The sequence below is a fragment of the Argopecten irradians genome, chromosome 6, assembly GCF_041381155.1.
Source record: "Argopecten irradians isolate NY chromosome 6, Ai_NY, whole genome shotgun sequence".
NCBI classification, from domain to species: domain Eukaryota; kingdom Metazoa; phylum Mollusca; class Bivalvia; order Pectinida; family Pectinidae; genus Argopecten; species Argopecten irradians.
This window is the reverse complement of record NC_091139.1, coordinates 36,714,120-36,727,147: the sequence shown is the minus strand read 5'-3', so window position 1 is coordinate 36,727,147 and position 13,028 is coordinate 36,714,120. Positions and strand designations below refer to the sequence as shown.

At 37.9% G+C, this 13,028-nt stretch overlaps 1 protein-coding gene across 2 annotated transcripts in view; it reads right to left on the bottom strand.

The window, feature by feature from the left end:
* LOC138325769 (caldesmon-like) overlaps positions 1-13,028 on the bottom strand; it is a 66,194-nt gene that overhangs the window by 7,018 nt on the left and 46,148 nt on the right. The window contains exons 6-12 of one of the 2 annotated variants that reach the window (XM_069271651.1): positions 10,131-11,100; positions 9,450-9,729; positions 7,936-9,222; positions 6,847-6,967; positions 3,456-3,581; positions 2,868-3,049; positions 897-995 (exon numbers count right to left, since the gene is read on the bottom strand). In XM_069271651.1, coding sequence (XP_069127752.1) covers positions 897-995; positions 2,868-3,049; positions 3,456-3,581; positions 6,847-6,967; positions 7,936-9,222; positions 9,450-9,729; positions 10,131-11,100 — 3,065 coding nt within the window. The remainder of the gene's footprint in view (positions 1-896; positions 996-2,867; positions 3,050-3,455; positions 3,582-6,846; positions 6,968-7,935; positions 9,223-9,449; positions 9,730-10,130; positions 11,101-13,028) is intronic. The other variant, XM_069271650.1, reaches the window with a different exon arrangement.

The window sequence follows — 13,028 nt, the reverse complement described above, 5'->3', positions numbered from 1 at the left end:
AGAATGCAGAAACCAATACAAATAATCTCCAATCTTGAAAAATAAAAGTTAAGGGAATTTTTATGAAAATCTAAATAATATCTTAGAAATTTTGACTTGAAAATAATCCTAATGAAATATATAAATAGATTTCTTCCTTAGTCTGGCGATAATTCAATGTTGCCATGCCAACATAAAGCTTTCACACCATAAAGTTTTTTGTTTGGTTTTTTAAATTCAGTATTTAAGTTTCAACTTTTCAAGGATGTGCAAAGTCTTGAAAGAATTAATAGGCCTGTGCAGATGGAAGGCTAGTAGCAAAATGTCAAACATCTTAACCACTTCACCACTGCATCTCTATATAATTATAGGTACAAAACCTATGTTGGCAGTGCTTTCATATAGATTAGAAATAGAAAAAATACCTGTAAGTATTTAAATGCCAAGCAGAACATTAGTAAAACAAATCGTAATTTCATTGCAGTTAAACCTCATTAACACTAACTTGTAAAACTTGAAAAATTGAGTAATTTGAAGTATAGCTGTATTTTGATGTTCAATGATATATGAACTCAATCACCCTTTAAGCCACAATTAGACTCTTCTCATCCAAAGATTAGACCAGTCCATTATGAAATTTCAGGGGTAAATGAGTTAGAGTAAACCAATCTCCAAAATTCAGCAACTAAAAAGTGTTTACTGGCCATGGTCTTGCCGACTTTGAGTTAATGAGGTTTGACTGAATAGAAGTTAAGATTTGAGTTCAATAAGACAGTTAATTAATGTAAGGTTTACATAAATGTTAGCATGCCTACATCAGAGCCTACAGATAAAGTTTGTACCTGGATAAAGTGAAGGAAATATACAATATTTCGTGAAGGTGCAAGGATTTGATTGACATCAGTCAGGTGACATACCTTCATTTCAGCCGTTAGTTTCATCTTAGCATTTTCAAGGCGGCGGCGAATGTCCTCGATTTCGTGCATGAGTCGTGCTGCCTGTATCTTAAAATTACTCTGTAGATTATAAAAACAACAGTTTAAAGTATAAACAATTTATTTATTATAGCAACATGTGACAACAAGCAAACTTAACTAACAAACATTTCTTTTAGCAAGATAATCCGTTTCTTGAGCAGGTACTAATTCTTACATCATTAAAACTTGTATCGGATTTATTCCTCACAGATTTATGACAATAGCTTAATTAACATTGCAATCAATGATGTAACAGTCAATGTCTTCTCACAAAAAAACGACAACTCTGCATAAAATAAGCTAAACTATTCTGTATACAAACACAACGTGTACAAATATTTGGCCACTTCAGTCTATCACAGTCTTGGGGCTTTGCTATAATTACTTTAAATATGTTTAACGAGAAATTGCAAAAAACACTACAAATTACTAGGTACAAATTTTACTGAAATAATATCCTACATGCTTGTCAAAAAACAAAACAAGAAAATGAAAAAAAAATACATTTCACATTAACAATGTACATGCTTGTACATTATGCCCTAGAAATAAAGCAAATGCCTGGAGTTAAAAACAAAAAAAAAAGTATTTTGAAAAACAAATTACTGACTTATTGAGCAAAAATTATTTAATCTTCATTTACAAATAAAATTAAGGATTTAAACATGAAAAGAATTTATCCAATTGACACTCAGGAGCTAGTTTCACAATAATAAAAAAAAAAAAAAACATTAGAAAATTTAATGAAAAATAGCTAGGTTCTATCCTCCCGAAAGACACATAGTAAATCTTCTAATAATGAGGACGGAACAGTTCATTTTGGAAAAACAGGCCGAGAAATGGATATCATTTTATGGTGGGTCGAAATCAGATGTCCAAAACTGTGAGCTTGACAGTCACTAAGCAGATATTTAGTCTATAGTCATGTTGTTAAGTACTTTCATTCCTAGCTGTCTCCAGACCAGTTTTTATGTCATGTTGATTTCACAGAAAAATTAAAGTGATGCTGTTTGTTGTAATGTACAATTTTAAAAATAATTTTTTATATGTATGTATAAGTTTCCATAATTAAAACAAGTCTAAACAGTAAGCGTCCAAGTATTCTAAACATTGAAGCTTTTGTCTTGGATTGCTTTTTATTTTCCTTCAAAAACTTCAAAACTTCCAATCCTAAAAAAATTCCCCACCCACTGCTCTGAAAGCATAAAATGGCACAAATTATATAGAGTATAATAAGCCCACTTCAACATAATTGGCCTTGTGTATTGTAAAAGACCAAATGGCTATAAAGGTCATTTTCTCTTTGTCCCTTGAGTGGTCTTTAATAGATGGATTTGAGTGTACATCAAATAAAAACATTAGTTCACATTATTTCATGTAAAAGAAAACTCAGATGTAATACACACGCTCCACAAACTGAACACTTTTGCCTGAAGATCTACTAGAATGTCCGGTGGAGGCTAGAGCACTCGTTTTACGGCCCCTGACAGGGGAAACATAGCGATTACCACCATACCTATACAGGACACGTTTAGGGGATCCCAGCGGGGTGGAATTAGAGGACTGTTTAGGGGTGGACTGTACACTGGAGCCAGTGTTAGAGGGTGTATACAGTGAAGTCTTAGGGTTGATATAGTAAGGGGGAGGGTTAGATCTGCTGTCGTTATAGATTTGCTGAGCTGGAGGCTGATATCGTCGATTCTCATATTGTGACGCATAGCTGGGTGGTGGTTTAGTAGACTGGACAACGCCTTTAACTTTTGTTTTCTCAATATAAGTGTAGTTACTCATAGGAGGGTGAAAGTCCTCAGTTAACTCTCTAGAAATTCTGGGGTAAAATATCGGTGATGGTGGTGCTTCGTACGGTTCATACGTATTGTAAGGATCATACAAGGCGCGGTAAGGACCAACCTGTATGGATGGTTTGAGTTCACCCATACGCTGGGTCGACTTGTCTTTGGTAGGGCCTTCCAACGTGTTCATTAGTTTCCTGTGGATAATCTCAAGCTCGTGTCGTAAACGATTACATTGCTCTTCAAGAGGCGACGTCCTTTTCTTCTCCTCAAAATATCGCTTCTTCCATAAATCACGAGCTGAATTAAAGCAAAGCCATATCAAATGAACAGCACACATTATCTTTTCAAATAATGACTATAAGTGAAGATTTTGATATTTTTAAGTTGGTTTCATTAATTTAGATATAACAATATAGAACATGATTTTTAAAAGCTGTTATGAGATAAATTCAAGAGTCATCTAACAAATTTAAGAGTTAGCTCCCCTTTAGCATTAATTGCATACAGTACGTATAGCAGTTTTACCAGTCTCTATTCACTGTGAATAATTACATCACAACATCTCTTTAAAAGAACCCTTTTAATCACAACATCTCTTTAAAAGAACCCTTTTATTCCTAACTATTTGTCAGGGTGATAATCTGATGACAAATTCATTCTGGGGCCAACGTTGTCAATACAACCTTTCTAATATTCTTATTACCATGGTTACGCCTGTTCTGCATCTTATTCTGGAGCAGCTTGGCCTTTTTCACCAACTCTTCTCTCTGTTTTTCTGTAGTCTTCCGCGCTTCTCTTGCAAGCTCTAGTTCTCGCATCAGCTGTTCTTCTGTAAGGTTAGAGGTCAACCAATTAAGAAAAATAAGTTTATCAACTGAATGTAACCAAAAGAAAAATTAAAGTTATTAATCAAATTCTGAAAATGAGAAAACTTGTTTAATTACTGATCCCTAATTTCTGACATACCAGGTAATCTGTTAGGTTTAATATCAAAGTCAGTGCAATAAAGAGGGATGAGAAATCTCTGGTTCTACAAGAGAACATCTCTAGAAATACACAAACAGTGGCTGCTCTATCAAAGAGAGTGATAGAGCTACTGTCACGTTGTATTTCCAGGGATGGCAATAGGAAACACAACAGTATAAACTGGGTAGCAGTCCACAGGTTGGCCTTTCCTTTCAGAAAAAAAGTTAATAAAACTGTTTTGTACTCATTTGGAATAATGACACTCAACTTATTGATCATGTATTATGAAAACTTGGCAACTTATTTTTTTAGGTTTTTAAATGGTTTCTTCAACTTAAAAGTTGGAAATATGTACGCAACAGTCCCAGAAATTCTAAGAACCATTCTGATAAGGCAAAAAAAAAAAAAAAAAAAAAAAATCTGTTCAGGGTTACATTGGCAAAATAAAAAAATAAAAAGGGTCGGTAGGTCAGGATTTTTATTTTTAGTGTCTTTCACTCTAAAAGAATGGTCGGAACCAGAGTCTGAGATCGAAATCCCGACTTTTGATTTTTTTGTAGAAAAGTGGGAAAAATATTTAGGGTAGGGGGTAATAAATTAGGGTTGGTAGCGTTTTGGCCTTAGCAATAAAAACAATATTGAATGAAATAATCTTTCATGAATTTGAATGCTACTGGCATTTTACTATGAAACAATCACCAGAATCAGATAATTAAACTGGACAACTTTGGAATGACCGTGCTTTGGACCAACACCCAGGAGTAACCATACCATATAGCCGTTAATTTTCACGGGGATGACATCATCACAATTTTGTTGAATATTGCTGTGGTTTCAAAAAATTAAACTGTGCCAAAAATAAACAGTATCCAGTCTTATGGCCAGAAGTAGAATATTTCTGTTAAAACTGAATTTTCTAATTTTTATCAAAATTGGAAAATGATTTCCCATGAAAATAATTGGGTATATGGTACACATGTTTTATAGTATCTGTAATTCTGTCTATCATGCTGCTTTATTAGTAAACATTTTTAAACCACTGACTTTGAAAATTAACTCATTCACCCCCTTAAATCACATTTGAACTCTTGCAATTCTAAAGTTGGAGCAATTTATTATTGATTACAAGAGTGGATAGATTGAGCTATAACTTCCATGATGTTGTTATAGATGCAAGTTGCCATGACTATTAATGATCAAAATCTCCCATATTTGTTTTAAGCAGACACAATTACAGCTACTATGACTTTTGAAGCAGAATTACCAGTTGATACCAGAGAACCGTGCAAATGTCTGAGCAAATCACCAATGAAATGTTTACGCCCATTTCCAGGTGAAGAGTATAAAAATACATGCATATTTGATTAATATTTCATGCAAATATACCTGAAATACCTGTATAGAGACATCATGCTTCATGTACCTACTACATATATAATTGAAATAATTTTATAATTTACCCATCACAACATTCATTAACCTAAGTGGTTTTCCTTTCAGAAGTCATGCATCTCCAGAATCTGTGTAACATGTTTTCAGTACTACCACTATGACCCTACTTCTATGTCTAAGTAACATGCATGTATACCCTGCTGATATCTCCAGACATATGAAGTGCTGACATTCCCTAAGTCTCCAATGCTACCCAGCCCCTAGTTCTCAAACCAAAGGGTCACTATCCAGCCCCTAGTTCTCAGACCAAAGGGCCACTACCCAGCCCCTAGTTCTCAGACCAAAGGGTCACTACCCAGCCCCTAGTTCTCAGACCAAAGGGCCACTACCCAGCCCTTAGTTCTCAGACCAAAGGGCCACTACCCAGCACTTAGTTCTCAGACCAAAGGGTCACTATCCAGCCCCTAGTCCCTAGTTCTCAGACCAAAGGGTCACTATCCAGCCCCTAGTTCTCAGACCAAAGGGCCACTACCCAGCCCTTAGTTCTCAGACCAAAGGGCCACTACCCAGCCCCTAGTTCTCAGACCAAAGGGTCACTACCCAGCCCCTAGTTCTCAGACCAAAGGGCCACTACCCAGCCCTTAGTTCTCAGACCAAAGGGCCACTACCCAGCACTTAGTTCTCAGACCAAAGGGTCACTATCCAGCCCCTAGTCCCTAGTTCTCAGACCAAAGGGTCACTATCCAGTCCCTAGTTCTCAGACCAAAGGGCCACTACCCAGCCCCTAGTTCTCAGACCAAAGGGTCACTATCCAGCCCCTAGTTCTCAGACCAAAGGGCCACTACCCAGCCTCTAGTCCCTAGTTCTCAGACCAAAGGGTCACCATCCAGCCCCTAGTTCTCAGACCAAAGGGTCACTATCCAGCCCCTAGTCCCTAGTTCTCAGACCAAAGGGCCACTACCCAGCCCCTAGTTCTCAGACCAAAGGGTCACTATCCAGTCCCTAGTTCTCAGACCAAAGGGCCACTACCCAGCCCCTAGTTCTCAGACCAAAGGGTCACTACCCAGCCCCTAGTTCTCAGACCAAAGGGCCACTACCCAGCCCTTAGTTCTCAGACCAAAGGGCCACTACCCAGCACTTAGTTCTCAGACCAAAGGGTCACTATCCAGCCCCTAGTCCCTAGTTCTCAGACCAAAGGGTCACTATCCAGTCCCTAGTTCTCAGACCAAAGGGCCACTACCCAGCCCCTAGTTCTCAGACCAAAGGGTCACTATCCAGCCCCTAGTTCTCAGACCAAAGGGCCACTACCCAGCCTCTAGTCCCTAGTTCTCAGACCAAAGGGTCACCATCCAGCCCCTAGTTCTCAGACCAAAGGGTCACTATCCAGCCCCTAGTCCCTAGTTCTCAGACCAAAGGGCCACTACCCAGCCCCTAGTTCTCAGACCAAAGGGTCACTATCCAGCCCCTAGTTCTCAGACCGAAGGGCCACTACCCAGCCCCTAGTTCTCAGACCAAAGGGCCACTACCCAGCCCCTAGTTCTCAGACCAAATGACCACTACCCAGCTCCTAGTTCTCATACCAAAGGGCCACTACCCAGCCCCTAGTTCTCAGACCAAATGGCCACTACCAAGCCCCTAGTTCTCAGACCAAAGGGCCACTACCCAGCCCCTAGTCCCTAGTTCTCAGACTAAAGGGCCACTATCCAGCCTGTAGTTCTTGGAGTCCTATAACCTACTTTCAGTTTTCCCATGTTGACCTCTCTCTGTGTCGGGGGCCCCGCGTGTCTCCCGTGCACCTTTAGGTGACGAAGGAGTAGACATCTTCAAGGGAGGAGGTGATGGGAACCGGTTCAGCTCCTTGAAAAATATTAAACAACAAATTAGTTCACATTTCATTATGTAATGGTCAATCTTGTTACTGTATAGGTCATTTCTTTTACAGATATTAAAATATAATCATATTTAAATATTATCAAAATATTCAGACAAAGTAAGTTTTTCAATTTATACTGAGTTATATATTATGCTTAGTTCATCTTCACTAGCCAAGGCTTCTGATTACGTTACACTCCAGGCCATGGTTGGTGAAGATATATAAAGTTATATAAAGTTTTATCTTACCAAAGCTTATTATCATCAAACGCTTCATTTACAGCATTTCTTTCCTTTTTTTTTAACAAAATGATTTTCTAACACATTATGATTGGTTAATAATGAGTATCGATGGCCAGTGGTATGTGGTGGTAGACAGAAGGTGTCACATTGTAGTGACAAACAGACAGACATTCATCGTGTAAAGTGAAACAACATTTTAACCGTTGATGTGACATAAGTGATACACTGCTTGGTGAAATGAAACTTCATTGTGTGACATTTAATTTGACAAACATATAAGATTATAACAATTCTTACTGCTTTGTTACATGTGATAGCATAACACAATGACATAGTGATTTCTACAGACACTGAGACAAACTACATTTTCTGAGGTATTATCATACATTTAACAACTGACATTGTTACATGTGATATACTGTTTTTTTTCATCCTTTTATGTGACATAACAATTTTGGAACACACTGCTATGTCATTTGGACCAATACACACTTAACACACACTGCCTTGTCACACGTGACTTGACACACTTGTGACACACTGCATTGTCACACGTGACTTGACACACTGCTTTATCACACATTATTTGACACTCTTGTGACACACTGCATTGTCACACGTGACTTGACACTGCTTTGTCACACATTATTTGATATACTGCATTGTCACACATGACTTGACACACTGCATTGTCACGCATGATTGATTACTTTTTTCTCTGGCTGTGGCTCAATGCTATCCTGGTTGCTGACATCGGTCTGGTAACCATCCTGATGTGGTGTAGTTTCCTTGCTGAGTTTAGGCCCCCTCTGTGTGTGCCACCCTGACGGAGTGTGTACCACATTAAAAGTTCCTTGTCTGATTCCCTCCGAATCCACACTGCTCTGCGAGTCAAGCTTAATTCTAGGAACAACAGATCGTCTTGGAGATTCTTTACTTTTTGTTACCACTGGGACACGCCGGGGACCCTGATACCTAGACTGGGGACGTGTGTATGTCCCTGGTCGTACTTGGCTGGCTTTTTTTGGAAGGAAAGTATCCCTGATCTCATTGGACCTCTGTCCTCCCTGACTACTTTCTCTACTGGAGTTCAGAGGTGATTCATTGTCTACAACACTGTCGGACCAGGAGACCTCTTTAACTTTACTACCAGAAGGTGATTTAACGCTACTATTACTCTTTCCACTGTTTACCAGTAAGGTATTAGACTGTAGGATCGGTTGGGGGACTTCCTCAGGCTTCTTATCCACATAGCCACTCTCTGCCTCAGTCTCTCTGGAGTCTGTTTCTGATGGTTTGTCGGGTACCTCTGAGCCAGTGTATCGGGAAGAAGAGTTCCTCCCACTGTTCTTCTGTTGATGACCTTTTTCTGAATTTCTACTCACATTGCTGACCTGACTTAATGATCTTTTATTCACTTCACTTTGTGATCCATTCTTTGTTTCACCTGCACTATTGGTGTCTTTTCTAGCGTCATTAACAGAATTTTGAACGGCTTCTTCACTTTGCAACTGATCGCTTTCACCTGGACATTTAGAAGAGTTTTGATCATTATGCTTACCAACATCTTCACTAACTTTGCTATGTTCGGTCTGTATTTGACTTTGACCTTTGAGCTGGTCTGCACTAGTTCCATCAGAATCACTTTGGTCACCAACACCACTGTCTCGGTTTTCAGAAAGGTCCTTATTTGTATCTGATTCATACATTCTTGTGTTACTATGGCGACCTTCAACTGACCCAGTGTTGCTATGGTAACCTTTGTTTATACCACTGTCCTCCTTGTCTGTGAGGTACCCTGTAGTCTGTGAGATCTGCCGTGAGTGATTTCTCTCTGACATAACACTCCTTCTGTCAGCACTGTTCATACAGACATTCACGTCCGCATGCTTACCATTAACCTGGACCGTAACCTTGACTGAGTTTGGAGTGGACGTTCTGTCAGGATGACCACTGACATTGCTTAATCTCCCAGATATAACCTTACTTCTTGTACTCTAACAAAATTCAAAGCATTGCACAGAAAGCTTGCAGAATAAACCAATGTCACTAAATAAGCTATTATACTGTAAATGTCAAATTTTACAGCAATTATATACAGTAAAGGTCAAGTTAATAATAATTATACATATGTACTAGTTGCTCAAAATAAAAAAAAAACAAATATTATCTACTACCTATAAATATAGATAAATAAGTGCTTGTTTCAGTATCTATTTCTTACCTCGTCAGAAGCTGAAAGCCGATCTAAATTTCTTTCCTGTTCGCGTCTTGCTTCATCCTCTTCCTCTCTCCTTTTGTCTTCCTCATCCTTTCTTCTTTTTTCTTCATCCCTTCGTCGTTTCTCTTGTTCGTCCTTGCGCCTGCGTTCCTCCTCTAGTTGCTCATGTCGTTCCCATTCCTTGTCACGGTTATCTTTATCCCTCTGCTCCTCTTGGTCAGCTTTCAGACGATTTTGTAACTCTGCTTCACGACGTCGCTTCTCTTCATTTTCCCGTTTCCTTCTAACAATTACAGACATTATATATCTTAAGTCATGTGAATAAGACAAAACAATGAGTTCTAATAAGTTCAATAAAATAATAAATCTCTTATTATTATGTAAGTTACCTGAATCCTTGATATCTTGATATAAAGATGAATATTTTGCTTTCAATTCAGACAAATGCGATCTGACTTTTTTTTGCTCTGATCTACAGATTCAAAGGAATTAGAGACTACTATAATGGTGTACATGTTTTGTTAATATTTTGACATTGTAGCCAGCTTGGAATCTTGCAATTGGTAAATGAAAGGTTTGAAACATAATTCATTTGAAGTGAAGAGAAGAGAATGAAAGATGAAATGAGAGTAGGTAAAACAGAACAGTAGATCTTTATAAATTAGAAATATTAATGAGGTGTACCTGTCGAGGACATCGTCCTGGTTTTCTCTGTAATGGTCCTCGGGAGTGAGACCTGCTATCCCAGAATCCTCATTGGTGTGGTTAGTATACGTCTCCAGGCGAGGGTCATACTTGTTGCCGGCGGCGACTGGTCGACTTGATTCTACCAATGGAGGAGGAGTGGCACTGAGAGGGGGTTTAGGTACAGCCTCTTTCTGAGGCACCTGTTTGGAAGGAGGAGCACCCCCGGGGGGAGGGGATCCAGACCCCCAGGAGGCAGATAGAGGTCGTGTGGTGCCGTTTGTTTGACCAAGGACAGGCGAGGCAACCTTTCTCCCCTGTTGAACATGTGGTTTCTCTGCTTCATTGATAGGAGATCTATTTTGTTCTCTTCTTAAAGGGACTTGTTTTGGACGTTCAGAATGCTTAGGCGGGGTAGCTACATTATCATCATCTATATTAGCCAAATATTCGTTAGGTTTATCTCGAGAACGGACATTTTCACTGGTAAATCTAGGGGGAGACCTGGACTTGTGAACCTGACTGGGTGGCGATTGAGAGCGTCTCTCAGAGGATTGTGAGCGATGGTTCCTAGCGCGGGAGGGAGACTGTGACCTTTTAGGGGGAGACTGAGACCGCTGAGGGACTTGTCGGATTTGTTGCTGGACATCTGTTGGGGTATCACTATCGCGTCCACTAGCAGGGTCACGACCCCTGTGTTGACCCCTATCCTGATGACGGGGAGGTGTGGTATCATTTCTATTCTCCCTAGAGGGTGGGGACTGGGCCCCCTGGCCACGTGGGGGTGTACGATAGGGTGGGGCTCGGGAGTAGCTGTTCATAACATCATCTGGAGTATCAGGGTCCATGGACTCATATCGACTGGGATCAGGGTTGTTTTTTGTAGGGATTTTAGGGATTGGAGAATGGTGATATGGGGAGGGATAATTGTGTTTAGTGCCAGCTGGGAGTCGGCTTGTTTGTTGTAAATCTGCAAAAAACAAAACAACAGAAATAGAAAGTCAACATTAATGAGACGTCTTTCAATATCATTATACTAACAAAGAATTTAAAGCATAAGCAACAACTATCTTACAGGGATATTTCATTTATAAATGTAATATAGTTATCTGGAGGTCAAGACAACAGCTAATAGTCTTAAAACAAAATTCTGATAAGAAGTACAATTTCTATTCTTTACAATTCAACTCCATTTTCTCAAGCTTCATAAAGAACAATATTTTAGACTTGAAATTCTTTTCATTAATGCTTAGATAACTTAAAGCTTTGCCAGGGGTCTTTTTTACAAAATGATTTACCGGTATGTATGTTGTGTAATTTTCTATGCATTTAAAAAAGTTTTGATGTACATTTGTATTGTCATAAAAATTAGATATCAGTATATAATCAGATCGCTTCATCAAGGTACAGATTTACGAATGCTGTGAATCAGCAGCAGCTACAATAGAAATATATGTCGTTGATTTTAAATCATTTATAACCAAGATGCTTGCTTACTATAATTAATAAAATTGTCATGTAAATCACAGGATGAACAGTCATTGAGTAAATTGTTTAATTATGTGATTAAAACGTTACATAATTTATTGTCATAATACATCATGTTGGTAGTAATAAATTAATTTCGCTGTCTGAAAAGACACTAGAAATGAGAAGAAAAAAAAATGAAAAAATAATTAATAAAAATATAATTTGAATATTGTGTGTAGCTGGAGTTAGCAATGTTCTGACTGTATATTGGTTAGTATGGTGTATGATTGTTGTTAGTTAATAAGCAGGTAAGTACATTTAGATGTAATATGCTGTAGGACATGGAGAATAATCCCTGTGATAAAACTGATACAAGTTTTTAAGCAACTGACATGCAATGCCCTCTGGTATTAAGTATGATAACTTAGATATCAACTGAAATACAACACATCATTTTCCAGGTGTAAAGTTTTGTACCATTCTGTTAACAATATCAACCATCATGATGGATTTACAATCTAATTAAAATTAGATCTTCTATGCCGCTCTCTGTAGACTGTCCGCTCGTAGAAGACGGAATACGGAGAGCGACATAGAAGATCTAATTTTAATTAGATTTGATGGATTTAGTACAAATGTATTTATTTTACCGTTGATATTATATAAACTACATATTGCCATAAATATTATACAAATCTACCCAGTATAAGGATTATCACTAATAAGTTTCATAGTAATTCAGAAATAGTCTGTGGATTGTTGTCTATAGATGGACAGACAGACAGACAACCTGATTCCAATATACCCCTCACACTTTCTGACTTTGTTGCAGGTGAAGTTATAAGTAATTATTATAATATAGCTACAAAAAATATACAATATTTCAACCATAAATTACATACTGTAGTACAATCTACATACACCATGTATTATGTATTACATGTAGAAGCTATATATCATTATGGTATATTGGTATAGTTACGTTGCTAAATACAATGATATCATAGCCACACAACCCTTTACTGTAATTCACACATAACAAATCAATATCCTAATACATGTATTGCTAATAAGTTACTATCTAATATTGCTAATGAGTTGATTACTATCCTAATATTTCTAATGATCGAGTTACCTACACCTCTAGTAGTTATTCATCTTTTCTGGGAGTAATGTCTATTTTATAAGGCTCAATTATATCCATTATGATTTCAGTACAGTAATTACAAAAATTGGAAATCATTGTTGGTTGGAAATCGATAACGATGCTAGGATAATAGGATTGAAATCATCTGTAATGAATTACGCCTCCACGATTATTGAAAATGTATTATATATTTTCATACCTCATAAAGGTAAAGAAATTGAGGTCAAAGGCTAACACTGTTTTCATGGTTGAAATTAAAATTGCTGAAAAATTAAAATTTA